Genomic DNA, 15,819 nt, shown 5'->3' on the forward strand with positions numbered 1-15,819 from the left:
GTGCCCATGGTTCCTTAGCTTTTCTCATGTTGTTATCCGCAGCACGAGAATCTCTTTCGGAAGCTGCTGTTCAGGCAGATTAGGGTGCATGTAAAACCTTGAGTTACACTCCCTGAAATTTCTAAGGTTCTGCCACCAACTTAAAGTGTGGCCTTTGTTACAGGTCTGTACAATCTCCTTAGCACAGAAATTTTAAAAAATTTATTTGTCCTCCAAAGTAAGTAATCAGTCCGTGAGAAATAAAACACTGTTGGTGCTCTTGGCATGTGTTCTGTAGAAGATCAGGGGTAGGAGTAGGTATACATGTGTTTTCTTTAGCGATCAAAAGAAAAATCTTCAAAGATCTTTTTACGATGTTCTTCTTCTAGGTTGCCAACTTGGCCTGTTCCATCTCAAACAATGAAGAAGGTGTAAAACTTGTTCGAATGTCAGCAAGCCAGCTAGAAGCCCTTTGTCCTCAGGTAAGATATGACCGGGAATGCTTATGGTACCACCCAACTGGATTTCGGTTGGGTGGAGACGAGGTTTTTTTTGTTTTTTTGTTTTTTGTTAGTTTTGTTTTTAGGATTTTACATGGAGGTTCTGGGGGACAAAACACTGATCCAGAATTCATGTAGCTTGGAGAAATTTGTGTTTAACCAAGTGACATTTCCCTGGGGCATCACATGGTACTCTCCCCTTGCCCCTCATTAAAAAGGCATAGTGTTCTTCACTGCTGGCAAATGGAGGGGTAGTGACCACACTATTCATTCTGCACCCTCCTTGAGAGAGGGCCATTTGTAACATCTAGCAGTCCTGGATTTGGGGTAGTTGTCCCATGAGCTTGACTGTAGGAACAGCTACCCACCTATGCTCCTTCTTAATGCCTGGGATTTGGGTCTCTGTGTTGAAGGGAACAAGATTCAAGAGCTAGAACCATTACTCTGTAATTAGTACATTCTGATACAGATATTAATGATGTAATCCAGCCAGCTCCTGAAATAAAAGCTTGAGAACTTTTCTCCATTTATAATGACATATCGGAACACTAGTGATTAGGCTAGGTTAAGCATCTGGGACTCTCAAAAGACTCTGAAGCACATAAAAGAACAGTAGCTTTGTTAAATCCCCAGTGTGTTGCCTGCCTCTGTGAGAGGAACGGACTGTGTCTATGGGGCCCGATGCTCCTTGACAGTCACAGGTGTTTTTGGTTTTTTTAAATATTTCATTTATATATTTGACACAGAGAGACAGCCAGTGAGAGAGGGAACACAAGCAGAGGGAGTGGGAGAGGAAGAAGCAGGCTCCCAGCAGAACAGGGAACCCGATGCGGGGCTCGATCCCAGGACCCTGGGATCACGCCCTGAGCCAAAGGCAGACAGTTAATGACTGAGCCACCCAGGCGCCCCAGTCACAGATGTTCTTAAGCAGGACAAGCGCTGTTTTCCATGGAAGAGGCTGCCTCTCTGATTTCCCACGTAGAGACTGCCTCATTGGCGTACTCTGAGGCTTTACATTCACTGTCTCTAAATGTCCTGCCAGAGGGCAGTGGTCACAGATAGAGGGAAACGGAGAGGAACTGGAGTAACGGAAGACAGGTCCCAGGAATGAGGTTTCTATGTTATATCTGCAACCAACTTTAAGATATATTGAGGTCTCATTCGTGTAAATAATTCCTGACATTCAAGATAGGCCATCACAGTAAGTAACGCCTGGTTATTAATCTGGGATCCTAACTGGTACACAGGTTAGTTAGGGCATTTGTTCTCCTCTCATCCATGTGGTTTTAATGTGCCAGTGAGAATTGCTTTGTCTAAACACGAGTGTGATGGGCCATTTTGTGAAACCATACTATGTGATGGATATCTTTGCAGCTTTACTCCAGTCATAAAATCTGGTAGGAATCAGTAGCTGTAAAGATAGAAGCACAGTGGACTGAGTCACCTGTAGAGAGTTCATGGATAACCACATTATATGAAGTGAATTTAGAATAGATTTCTAAGATTTGGCCTTCTTTCCTCGAGTTTGCCATTTTACCCTATAAGCACTTTGTTATTTTAACGTCTTTAGTTCTCCATTTGGGTTTGAAATGCTTGAAAAGTGACAATGCTTTCACATATCGGCTGAAACAGATGGTAACATACGCTGATCACACCTACCAAGAGTATTTATATAAATGATCTTAAAGCCTAGGAGAAAAATCGCATGGAGAGTCTAATAGATCCTAATGAAACGATGGTGTGCATAAATCATGTGTGGCTGGGCCGTGTGGGGCAGGTTTGAGTTTGCCCTCAGAGAGCATTGCTTCTCTCTCTCAGGTAGTTTCATTTCTCCTACTAGGACACACCCTCAAGGGAAGTAGGCCTAGACAGTGCCGAGACCACACTTGATATTGGGTGTATGTTCTGGATAAAAAGGCGTTTTTCTAGGTGTGTTGCTTGTCTCCCAGACCCTGGCCTAGGCTCATTTCTACTCCTGCTTACAAGTGGGCCTGGGGAGGCTCCTTGAAGGCAAATAGAGCCTGTGTTTGCAGGCATGGGAGTGACAAACTGAGTATTATGTGGTGTTTCTGCATGGGGCAGCTGCAACTCCACTCCAGCCCATTGTTGCCGAGTCCTTTCATTATTTTTTTTTAATTTTAAAAAAAGATTTTATTGATTTATTTGTCAGAGTGAGAGAGCACAAGCAGGGGGAGTGGCAGGCAGAAGGAGAGGGAGAAGCAGGCTCCCCACTGAGCAGGGAGCCTAACGTGGGGCTCGATCCCAGGACCCCATGATCACGACCTTAGCTGAAGGCAGATGCCCAACTGACTGAGCCACCAGGTACCCCTCCTTTCGTTATTTTTAAAGAGAAGTCAGCAATTCAGATTTTTCTGTAAAGTCTCCATTTTAAACGATTGGTAACTAATGAAAAGTTTTGAAAATCTTTGAGTGTGATAAACTCCTCTGGGACTGCATCTGACTTACTCTGGCCCACGTGTTGCATACTCAAAGGGCCTCTTCTTCAAAAGTGCTGGTGGCCATCCCTCTGAGGAAGAGGGCTTTCAGTTGAGCCTTGTCCTTACTCTTCATTCTGACATGGGCAGCGACCTCCAGCACCAGCGCCCTGGCCGTGAGGTGTTCCCTTCCACAGTCACTGGTTTGTTGGATAAACAGTCTAGGCAAGTTAATCAACTAGGCGAGCTAGTTCACTGGGAGTTTAGGATGGGGTTTACTATGCTGTAGCATGTAGACAGTTATCAGAGTATATCTTTCTTTATTGTGAGGCTGCTGTCAGTATCTGTCCGCAGGATGGAGTACGTGTGAGGCGTTTCCAGGCTTTTTTTTTGTGCCCTAAATGCGAGAGCCTTTAGGAAGCAGGTCCCTGTGCTGGGGGTACCCTCCTTGTGTAACTTCCCTGAGGGTCTGCTTTTCTGTGGCCCCACCTGCAGTTGGGAGTTGGCTCCTAGACCTTACTGTTCCTTCCGAAAGGGGAGAGATGATAGATGGAACCTCTAGAGGAGGTTTTTTGTTTTTGTTTTTTTTTTTTTAAACCCACTTTTCGGTCTACCCAATAGCAAATTAACTTTTGGAAAGGGGAACTGTTCTAAAGTACTCACTTTTTAGCAGTTAAACAACATTAGCTTCATATACTTGAGATTAATTAAAGTTGAGGAGGATATAACCTGAAAGTGGCTTTATTTTGTTGCTCGGGATAAAAAATCATTCTTTGGTGATTTGCTATTGTCAGAAAGGAAGTAGGTCAGCTGTCTCTGCCTACATTGCCTTCTACTCTGGCTGCACTCTCTCACTCTTCATCAGGAGGGAGACCTGCTTCCGTCTGAGCAGAGAACCCTAATCTCACATGCTTTTTTAAGGAAAAAAACCCAGCTGTTTTGAGGCAAGATCTGAATCTATACCCCACACATCCCTGACACATCTTGTTTGTGAATGCTCCCAAGTCTTAGTCCATGATAGCTGCTTAAGATATTTCACTTGTTCAGTTCATTTGGTGCTGGCCAGGAGGGAAAAAAGGAAAAAGAAAAAGAAGAATGTTTCTGACAATTGAGTCTTTAAAATTGTAGGAGGGCATTTTGGAGATGATCTCACTTAATATTTTATTTTTCTTAGTTCATTTGTGAGAATGAGCATTGTACATTTAGGTTAACACAGATCTGGTCCTTTAATAATTCATAGAGCCTGGTTTAATACGTGGCCTTTCTTGGGAATCTACACAAGGTTGAATTAAGTATTTGAAGCCATTGCTTATCTGCATCTCTTTTTCTTTTGTATTTCTCACTAACTAGAGAAATAACTTATAAAATTGCCCTTTCTTTCTTGTGCCTCCTTAGATTTATCTTCCATATTGCTGCTTTTCCCTTTGTGCTTCTGGGAACGCTGATCATTTTTGTGGCTGACAGGCTTAACAAGCATCAAATAAGCACAAACCCACACAGGACTGGCCTATCAGTGGTGAGAAGATATATAGCTCTTAAAGGAGCATCCAAGGCATACAGGCCACGGTACCCTGTGACCTCAGCTCTCACTCATCTATTATTTCACAATGAGAGGACCGTCTGGCTTTGAACCAACTCACTTTTCCACTTTTGATACTGTCTGATCTTTTCTTTCAAAGCAGTTTCACAGAAGAGCTCGAAGGAGATGCTTCTGACTAAAAGTTTCTGTGCCTTGCCCGCCCCCACCCCACTTTCACTCCCTCTGATAGCGCGGTGCAGGTGACGGGCCGCCGGAGATGCTGCAGTCTCCTTGTAGGGCTTGCGTTTTGATACTGGTCTCTTATTTTGTTTTCTCATAAAGTCTGATTTCCATATCCTAACATTTGGAAAGCATTTCCTTCTCTTCTGTTTTCTTGAGAAGTCCATATAATGGGTATTAGTCCTTTACGTGTTTGGGATCATTTACCAATGAAGTCGTTTGGTCTGTAGTTTTCTTTGTGGGAAGGTTTTTAACAATTCAGTTTCTGTAACAGGTACAAGGATATTCACACTGGCTGTTTCTTCTTGAGTGAGGTTTGGTAATTTTATATTGCATCAGTTACTACTTTATTGTTCCTTCTGCTTGCTTTGTGTTTGACTTTTTTTTCTCTAAGCGTTCAGATCATTGATTGGAGAGCTTCTTTTCTAATGTCGCACTTAAACATTTAATGCTATAAATTTCTCTTAAAGCACTGCTTTAGCTTCATCCCACAAACTCTGATGTGAGTGTTAGGTAGTATGGGAAGGTCAGGAAAGACATCATTGAGAACGTGCTTTAGAAGCATAGACCTGGAGGAGATGACCCAGCCAGCCGTGGAGGGTACCCGAGCAGAGAGCACTCCAGGTAGAGCAAACAGCAGACGCAGAGACTTGGAGGGAGGAGGTCAGATATCTAAGAGGAGTTTGTGTGGTTTTGGGGCCTTTTAGAGCCATGGGAAGGCCTTTGGCTCTTTACTCTGAGTGACATGGGAAGCCATTGAAGGATTTTGAATAGAGGATTGACATGATCTAACTTAGGTTTAAACACAGTTTCCATGACTTTTGACAGGAGGGATAGAAGCAGAGATACTCCTCAAGAGGCTGTGCGAAGCAGAATAGTCCTGCCCTGCCTCCCCCCAAAGGTGTTCATTTCCTAATTCCTAAAACCTATGAATGTGTTACCTTTTACGGCAGAAGGGACTTTGCAAAGGTAAAAAAACAAAACCCTAAGAATTTTTACCTGGTTAGATTATCCGGGTGGCCCCCCAGTATAATCACAAGTGTCCTAATATGAGAGAGGCAAGGGTGTCAGCATCTGAGAAGACACTGTGATCGTGGAAGAAGGAGTTGGAGTGATGTGGCCGCAAGCAGATGAATGTGGGCATCCTCTAGGAGTAGGACTGGATTCCCCCCCCTCGAGCCTCTAAAATGAATAGTTCTGCTGACACTTTGATTTTAGCTAAGATCCATTTTGGACTTCTGACATCCAGAATCTTACACATTTGTGGTATTTTAAGCTAAACTACTTTGATAGCAATATGTTACAGTAGCAATAGGAAACCACACAGTGACTATGGTACTAATCCAAGAAAGAGGACAGTGGACATGGTGAGCACTGGTTAGAGTCTGGATATATTTTGATGATAGAATTTACTGAAGGATTAGATGTGAGGTGGAGAGGAAGGAGAAGAGCCAGGGAGAAATCAGGGTTTTCAGTCTAAGTAGCTGGAAGGATGGAACTGTCATTTATTTTGATAGGGAAAAGTGGTTTGAGGGAAGAGTTAGGGAGCTCAGTTTTGGACATGGTAATTAGATATGCAAGATGTTAAGTGAAATTCAGGGAACAGATCTTGATAGGATGTATGAATTGAGACTAATCAGCACATGCATGATGCTCAAAGCCGTGAGCCTGAATGTGCCCATTAATGGAATGAGTATACCTAGAGTAAAAAGGTCTAGAAACTAAAACTGGGGTTCTCTAGCATGTAGAGTTTGGGGAGATGAGCAATATCCAGCAACGGAGATTGAGGAAGGGTTAGTGAGACGAGAAGAACACCAGAAGCTGGTTCTGTCTTGGAAGCCAAGTGAAATGCAATGTTTCTAGGAAGAGTGTTTATTCATGTCAAATGGTTGTAGAAGTGAACTGAGGATTTATCCTTGGATTGAGCAACATGTAGATGTTATAAGTTACTTTGGACAAAAGAAGTTTATGGAAAATTTAGGAGACACAGGCTTGACTGGAGTGGGTTCAAGAGAGAAGAGAGGGTTTGAGCTCAGCATGTTGGCAGCTTTTTCAGGTTTTAGGTAAGGTTTATAGAGACATGGGGTGGTAGCATGAGGTGGATATGGGATTGAGAGTGTTCCTTCCTTGTTTTTTATTTTTAGTTGGGAGCTGTAATAGCATGGTTTTCTTTTTTCTTTTCCTTTTTTTAGAATTTATTTTAGAGAGAGTGTGTGCATGCGTGCCCAAGGGGAGGGGCAGAGGGAGAGGATCTCAAGCAGACTCCCCACTGAGTGAGGAGCCTGATGGAGGGCAGGATCTCACAACCCTGAGATCATGACCTGAGCCAAAACCAAGAGTCAGACGCTCAACTGACTGAGCCACCCAGGTGCCCCCATAATAGCATGTTTTTTATGTTTACCTGATGAAAATAGTCCAGTAGAGAAATAGTGACAGTATAGAATTGAGGGGAAATACTGATAATATAGAATTAGGAAATAGTCCAGTAAAGGGGAAATACTGATAATACAGATTAATATTATCAGTGTCAAATATTGATAATATAGAATAGAATATAGATAATCTACATGATCAGTAGAATTTATAAGAAAATACCGATACAGATACTGATATCTATATTGATAATGTAGAATGGAGGGAGAATTACTAGAGAAATTTATATTGTGTAGCTACCTAATGAACTCTTAATAATTCTAAAGTATTTTTCATTTGACTTTTCAGTATCCTACATAAAAAAAGATCATCTGTATTGAGAAGTAATTTTGTCATCTCTTCTCTAACAGCTTTTTCTTTTCTTTCCCATTTTATTTTATTGGCTAGAAGGACCATTATATTATTATTTAACTAATGGTGACTGTAGGTATAACATTAATAACATCTTTATTTTTAAAGTAAATGATTCTAGATTTCACCACTAAGTATTATGTTTGATGATTATTTAAAGTAGTATGTTAAGTATCTTTCTATTTCTAATTTACTAAGAGTCATCAGAAATGAGTATTTCATTTATCAGGTGTCCTTTGTAAACAGTTCTGTAAATAAAAATGAGAACGTTAACCTTAGACAAGGTGCTTTTTCTCCATTATACTGTATGAGATAAGATATATTACAGAACAAAGAGAGCAATTTTCTTTGTAATGGAGGAATTATCTTCGTATTTAAAACATATAATTAATTCCCTGCCCATGTTTATTTGGCTCTCCTAGGAAGCATTTTCTTCAGCCAGATATTCTTAAAAGGTCTAGCTCTGCTCTGATTCATTGATGCATTTAGTGAATCAGTGAGTTAAGAAATGAAGAGAGTAGTCCTCAGTGGTGAACCACCTGGTGGGAAGTGAATGAATGGCAAGAAGGAAAAGAGGCAAAGAACAAGCCTTGAGATGTTGAAAAGAGGGAGGACCGCCACATAACACATGAAAAGATGGGAAGTCTCTTCCCACAAATAATTGTCTAAACCCATATACTTTGGAAAGTGGCAGGCTGTTAATAACTCACAAGTTAACGGCCCAGTCCCCTGCGCCTCCGAATCTCTGGCTGGTGATCTCGGTGGTCGGACACTTGCACTTGTTTCTGTGGGGAAGAGAAGTAGCTGCACCAGCCTAGGACGTGAACTGCTTCAGTTTGTTAACAATTCTTTGAGGGCTAAGTTTCTTGAATACTGCTCCAATATATTGGGACTAAACACATGACCTGAAGGCATGTGGTTCCTATGGCACCTAACAAAACTTGTCCCAGATCCTGTCCTCCGGTTTGCATGCCTGGATGTCTCTGTGGTAGCTGTTTTTCTGCTCCATCCAGATCTCCGCTCCCATCACCACTAGTTTCATCTTGTCTTTGCTTCCCTTCCAAGTTGCATTATTATAAATACATTTATTTCTAATAACGCATAAGGACCTTGTACCTAGAAATGTTACTCATTGTTCTCCCAGCTTGATTTCATTATTTACCCATTGAATGAAAACAGCAAGGGATCTGAGTAGCTACTTCTCCAAAGAATATATGCTAATAGTCAGTAAGCACATGAAAAGATGTGCGGCATCCTGAGCCCTCAGAGAAATGCCAAGTAAAACCACAATGAGGTCTCACTCCACACCCACTAGGATGGCTGTCATTAAAAAGGAAAGAGAGAGAAAGAGTGGGAGAAAAGAAAAGAAAAAAAACAAGTGTTAGTGAAGATGTGGAGAAATCGGAACCTTCATACGTGCTGGTGGGAACGTAAAATTGTGCAACTGCTTTGGAAAACAGTCTGGTGGTTTCTCTAAAGTTTATACATAGGACCCAGCAACTCTAATCCTACTTATATACCCAAGAATAATGAAAACACAGAGACATGTATATGAATGTTCATAACAGCTTTATTCATAATGGCCGTTCAAATGTCCATCAGTTGATGAATGGATAAATAAAATCTCATATATTTGTATAATGGCATAGTATTCATCAGTAAAAAGGAATGAAATGCTGGCACATTCTCCAGCATGGAGGAACCTCGAAAACATTAAGTGAAAGAAGCTAGTTACAAAAACCCACATATTAATATAATTCCGTTTATATCGACTGCCCAGAATAGGCAAATCCATAGAGAAAGAAAGTAAAGTTAGTGGTTGCCAGTAGGTAAGGCTAAGGAATGTTGAGGGAAATGGGGAATGACTGCTGACGGATATGGGATTTGTTTTTGGAGTGATGAAAATGTTCTAAATGTTTTAAAAATGACTGTGGTGATGGTGGCACGACTGTGAATATCCTAAAAACTAGTGAATTGTGCGGTTTAAATGGCTGAATTGTTTTGGCATGTGAACTATATCGCAATAAAGCTGGGTCTTTGTTTCATTTTTTTTACAGATTACTTTTTATTTTTAAATTTATTTTTAAAGAGAGAACGTGCGTGAGTGACCGGGGTGTGGGACAGAGGGAGAGGGGAAGAATCTTAAAAAGGCTCCACACTCTGTGGGATCCATGTGGAGCTTGATCTCACGACACCGAGATTGTGACCTGAGCCAAATCAAGAGTCAGATGCTTAACCAACTGAGCCACCCAGGTGCCCCTACAAATTACTTTTTAAACTTAATAAACTTTACACTTCCTGTGCAGAACCTGAAATCCCAATTATCATAAGATAATTAAGAATGGTGGGTAGCTGGATTGAACCTGGATTGTATAATAGGAAAATAGTGATGTACCTCCATAGGATGGAATAAGAAACAGTTAATGTTTGGGGCACTTGAGTGGCTCAGTCGGTTAAGCGTCTGCCTTCGGCTCAGGTCATGATCCCAGGGTCCTGGGATTGAGCCCCACGTCAGGCTCCCTAATCAGTGGGAAGCCTGCTTCTCCCTCACCCTCTGCCCCTGCTTGTGTTCCCTCTCTCTCGCTGTCTCTGGCTGTCAGATAAAGAAATAAAATCTTAGAAAAAAGAAACAGTTAATGTGTTTAACATATATTTAATGATATGGAGATGTACTTAAAAGAAGAAACAAGATAGTGTTATGTATTTTTTGACATGCGTAATTAACGTACGTGTGGGGGGGGAAGTCTGGAATGTCAAAAATTTTAAAAGAGTTGCTGTCACAGAGTGGAGAGATTGGAGATAGTTTTATTTGTTGGTTTCACTGCATATCTGTATTTCCTGTGTGTTTCTGTCATATACAGCCTATTGTCTAGCACTTCTCTCCTCCATCTTTGTGAGTGTTGTGGTGGAGCTTGTGGTATCGCGGGTCCTGGTGAGATTCGTGTGAGACAAAGCCGCAGCCGCTGTACTGACCAGAGTGGCCCACATACTTTATTTTCATGATGCTGAGAAAATAAACAAGGAACTTCAATATCTTTGCAGGTTATCAATGCTGCATTGGCTTTAGCAGCAAAACCACAGAGTAAACTGGCCCAGGAGAACATGGATCTTTTTAAAGAACAGTGGGAAAAACAAGTCCGTGTTCTCACAGATGCTGTCGATGACATTACTTCCATTGATGACTTCTTGGCTGTCTCAGGTAATGAGCTGGTTCCCCAGAGAAGCATGTGAGAATGTGCATAATTACTTTCGCCTAAGTCACAATAATGGACAATCAAAACGCCCCCAAGTCTGGGCAGGTAAATTACTCTGGCAATAATATTGTGCTGGTTTTCATTTTAATTAAAAAAAACAATAGCAGCTAACAACAACGAACTGTTACTGACTCCTCAGCAGTAGGAGGTGGGGTTGGAGTTGTTTCCCTTGTGGGGGGGCTGGTCTTGATCTTAGAAGCAGAAATTAGAAAGCTGGCTGGCAGTTTTCCTCTTTTTGTGTAGAGTGAGATTTTGCAACTGTGACCTGTACAACACTGTAACGACCCACCCTTCTTGCTGTTATTGTATTTAGAAAAAACATTGACCTGGGTCCCGGGAGAGGCTATGGTTATTTGTTATGAGCCTGAGAGGGGATTCCCATCACCTTTAATTCCTTTTTGAAAATAATTTTTCCCCCTTCTTGGAGAGCTTCTTCCTTTCTCCCTCAGAAATGATCATAGTTTAACTGCCTACTTTTCGAAAGACTCTGTCTGCATGATGCACAGATAGAAAACAGAGAGGAAATATTTAAGTGCCATTTAATTATGAACTTGCAAAAAATAAATCTGGGTAATTCACCTCACAAAAACAGTTGATTTCATTATATAAACATAAACTGGTAATGACATAGTAAATTGCATTCATATAGAAAATGTCTGTCAACTGCAATTCACTGTTTATCACACAGAGATAAATTTCAATCCATCTCCTTCAAGTTGAGCAAGAATAAATGCACTCTTCATTTAACAGGGCCTCTGCTGCCCTTAGCTGCGCTGCTTGCTCTCTGGAGGTGCCAGGCTTTCTGAGGCCAGTGGCTTTGGGCAGAGTCTGTGGCTTGGTACTTGTTGGGCTAAAACTACCTGTCACCCCAGGGAACCACAGGCTGGAACGTGGGAGATGTGAGTGTCAATGGGGCTTGAAAGAGAAGCAGGGCTTAAGTACCTGCACAGCACAGTCCTCCAGCAGTGACCTGTATCTAAGGTGACAGTGTGTTCTGCATACCAATGTCCTCCTGTCTCTGCCTGCTCTCCGTGGGACTGGTAGCTTTGGCTGTACTTGAGAGAGTGGGGAGCGGGCAATCCATAAACCGCAGAAAGGGAATAAGGCGCGCTGCTGCAGGACTGCCAAATTGCAGGTGCTGGTACTTTAAAACAAAAACCCCATTTGCAAGCACATCTTTGCAGGTGCCAAAAATGCAGCAATGGCTTTTTTGGGAAATCTTGGCCTTCTGTTGTTTTTCCCAATGAAGTACTGAATTATTCTTTTTCATAGGTTTAGAGAAAAACATTCCACCTTCACAGCACACTTCTAAGCAAACTGAAATCTGTAAAGCCCCCCTTCCGAGATAGATACTACTTTCCTAAACTTACTTCTTGTGATTAGGTTGGGTATAGCTCAGGCTTGCTCTCAAGGGATTTTCAGTCCTCCTTACAGCAAAATAAAATGTAATAGAATCAAATGTCCCTCATGCAACATTCTACAAATTGGAGAACAAAAAGGATTCTGCAGTAGCATTTAGTGGATCCAGGCAGTATCTTTAGGGTATAGGACATAAAACAGAAGCATGGTAAAGAGAAATCAAATTCTTTAACGGATACACTTTTATCTGGTGAGTATGTTCAATTTTTATGCAAATGTGGGAAAATAGAAGGGTTGACTTGACGGAAAGGAGTTTAGACAGTTTCTATTTAGCAAATAAAAACGCGGAGTAATTCTCTCAGTCAGAAAATGGCGGTGTTTCAGAATATCTGAACTTTAGAGGTCTACCCCAGTATATTTCTCTGAGGTTTGTCACAGGCTTGCATAACAGAGTCAAGCAATTAAAAGAGCAATAGGGCAGGCTGTTATTCGTAATTCTTCTGATTCTCTTATGGTGTGCTTTATAGGGACATGGGATGAAGGAGGAGACAAGCAGATACCTGGGCAGAGTTCTCCCTCATTGACCAGTTAGTTTTTAGCATTCACACTCCTTTATATCCTCACACACCTGCCCCACGCATGGGAGCTTTAGGATTTTTACGTGGAACGACTAGAGTGGTCTTTCCTTCTTACCTGACACAGGCTTGCTAGGGAAGTGACTGACTCTCAGCACGAGGACCCCCAGTTTGAACTGGGTAGGCCCCCACTGGTGTCCAGTCCTTCACCCTGGAGCAGTTGACAGCATCTCTAGTTGTGCCCCTCGGATTGGAGAGCAGGTGTCAGTCTGGAGCATTCATGGGCAGTCTTTAGACAAGTCATGTCTTGTCCTCATCCTCGTGTGCCCCCTTTGCCAGTTTCCCCTTGCCATGTGGCACACTGGTGCTTCAGTAGTCCTGTTGGGGAGGTCGGCATGTTTTTGAGTAAGGGGACTGCCAGGCAAGTGCCCAGCACAGAGTCTGGCTTCAGCTTGGCTTCTGGCATCATAAATCTTTGCTAAATGCAGAGTAAGGAAGCTGCTTGACTCCCTGGAGTGGTTGTTGTAGACTGTTTTGTACTGTGTTCTGGTACCTCTGGCAGTGTGATAGATTTTGTGGAATACTTCCACTAGTGATTTTCCACCATCAAATCCTTCTTGGAATCGATGGCACCTAGATGTTCACTATAGCCTGTCCACCAGCCAAGAACCCCTCCAAGGGTAAGTTACTTAGGGAATAGGACTGCGTTCTCTCTATTGTCTCTCTATTGTCCCTTTGGTTTCCAGAGTTCCCCCATACTTGCCACAAGTAGTATCTAAATTTGTGACTCAAGAAGTAATGGTCATTTTGTGTATAATCTGGTAAAGCTACCAAGCATTTCATGAGGCTGCAGGGCAAAGGAAACTTGGGTCCCTGTATATCAAATATGAGACAGTGGCACTTGAAAGTAGAGGTCATGCATGCCACCCCCAGGGAAGAGGGAGTGGGGGCTCCTTTTTACCAAGGTGTATTCAGAATGTGCCTTGTAAATATTGGAGATGGTTAAGATGGTAGAGCACATTCAGCAAACCCCAAGTATATTTGTATTGCCTGATCCCTTAAGAACAGGAGTTTGAAATTTATCAAAGTGATAAAGACTGTTTGAATTTCATTTGAATTGTATTTGATAAATGTTTTCCATGGAAATGCAATTTATTCTCTTATGCATTTATTCTGCTTACATGTGGAAGTTTTAGTTCTATTTATTTATTTATTTATTTATTTATTTATTTATTTCAAGTGTTCGGTTAGAGTGGTTCTAATTGGGTTTATTACATTTCCTTACCTCATGCTCTTGGAAACAAATAGTATACTGCATTAGATACTTTAGGGTGACACCTAAGAGTGGTAATTTGTACCTCTTCTTCACTAAGTGTCAGTGTGCCCCAAGAATTTGGTCTGGTTGAAGGCCATTATTACTTTTTTTTTTTTAATGGAAGGCCATTAAGTAGAAGATTATACCTACTTTTTCGGTTTTTTGTGTTTAAGAGTAAAAAACCTGTGTAACTACAGATAAGGTAGTGGTGAAGTTGGGTGTGATTTCTGACTCCCATGCCCACTAACTGACCTTGGGCAGGTCAGTTAATACTTATGTGCCCTGGTTTCCTCATTAATTAATGGTGTTTTTAAATTTTATTTTTATTTTCTAAAAGATTTTGTTTATTTTAGAGAGCATGCACACGCACACATGCGTGTGGGGGGAGGGGCAGAGGGAGAGCACCTCAGACTCCACACTGAGTGTGGAGCCCGACGTGGGGCTTGATCACATGGCCCTGAAGTCATGACCTGAGCCAAAACCAAGAGTCCGAGGCTTCACCGACTGAGCTACCCAGATGCCCGATTTTTTTTTTAATGGTTACTCTATATAAATTTCAAACACTCAGATATAGATTAAGTCCCCTTTATATAGTATTAATATTATCATCTCCTGTGTCTGCGTAAGTTTTTACACCAGTAAGGGTAGCCAAAGCAAAGGGTACACAGAATGGCCCTTGTAACTCATCATGGATTGAAGTATGAGTTCATGCAGCTTTTTTGGAGAATGCCAATTGGCTTGGTGCCTGGAGGGCAATTAGGCACCACACATCTACTTTAAACATATATGCCTTTTTACTTAGTAATCCTATTGCTAGAAATTTTCCCCAGGGATATGTACCCAAATGTTTGCCAAAATACCTGTACAAGGATGTTCGTGTCAACCAAAATGTCTAAGAGAAGACTAGATAAAGTAAAGTATGGCCCCTACGTCTTTTCAGTAGGGCACTTTGCAGTCATCAAAAAGAATGAGGTAGATGGGTGGAGGCAGGCGTAGAAAGGTTTTCAAATGAAAAACATATAATAGTGTCCATAATATGATCCCTTGTTTGTTAGAATGTTGTGTATGACTTTTTTCCTCTTAGAGGCACCTCTAATATTGAACAGTCAGAGTTTTTAATGGGGTACAGATTGGTGTGTCTACTCATAATGGACCCATGCTGAGTTTCCTTGGTAATTCGATTAAAGCTAAAGTAATTTATGGGTTAAGTTAACGTAGATACCTCCAGCCCTCCCTTGTTTGTACATGTCCAGTGGAAACTCATTTCTGCCTTAGGCCTGAAGTGCAGCAAGCAGAATTGGTGCTTGTGTGTCCTGGGTTTGTGGTGGCCTCAGCTGGATGGGACTTTCCTAAAGACAGCTGTTCAGCGACAGTAGAGACCATTACTTTAGTTAGCTTCCCGAAATAGAAGGCTTCCTTTGTTGCTAAAGCATGGCAAGCCCTTCCGTGGTTTAGGTTCACTGGAAGAAAGCCAGTGTGAATTCAGGAAAGTCAGAATTGATTTTTAAAAACATAGGTGTCTAGATGAAGGTTAACAAATCCTTGGTGGAAGTTTGGGCTACTCTATCTGAGGAACAAAAAAGAATGCCATGCTTCATTGATTCTAAGATGTATTTCCTCCCTTGTATTAACAATCCTGAAACAAGGATGAGTTTTAAAATCAACGATACAAGAAAACATTGGTCCGTGGTTTATTAGCAATATTTTCTCCTTCCCTTTTTTTTTTATAAAGATTTTTTATTTATTTGACAGAGAGACAGCCAATGAGAGAGGGAACACAAGCAGGGGGGGTGGGAGAGGAAGAAGCAGGCCCCCAGTAGAGCAGGGAGCCGGATGTGGGGCTTGATCGCGGAACTCCG

The 15,819-nt window shown here is 41.7% G+C and overlaps 1 protein-coding gene across 1 annotated transcript in view; it reads left to right on the forward strand.

The window, feature by feature from the left end:
- CTNNA1 (catenin alpha 1) overlaps positions 1-15,819 on the forward strand; it is a 176,097-nt gene that overhangs the window by 146,672 nt on the left and 13,606 nt on the right. The window contains exons 10-11 of the mRNA XM_034656084.1: positions 369-461; positions 10,500-10,656. Of these exons, the coding sequence (XP_034511975.1) occupies positions 369-461; positions 10,500-10,656 (250 nt within the window). The remainder of the gene's footprint in view (positions 1-368; positions 462-10,499; positions 10,657-15,819) is intronic.

This window comes from Ailuropoda melanoleuca, chromosome 3, assembly GCF_002007445.2.
Source record: "Ailuropoda melanoleuca isolate Jingjing chromosome 3, ASM200744v2, whole genome shotgun sequence".
In the NCBI taxonomy this organism is placed as follows: domain Eukaryota; kingdom Metazoa; phylum Chordata; class Mammalia; order Carnivora; family Ursidae; genus Ailuropoda; species Ailuropoda melanoleuca.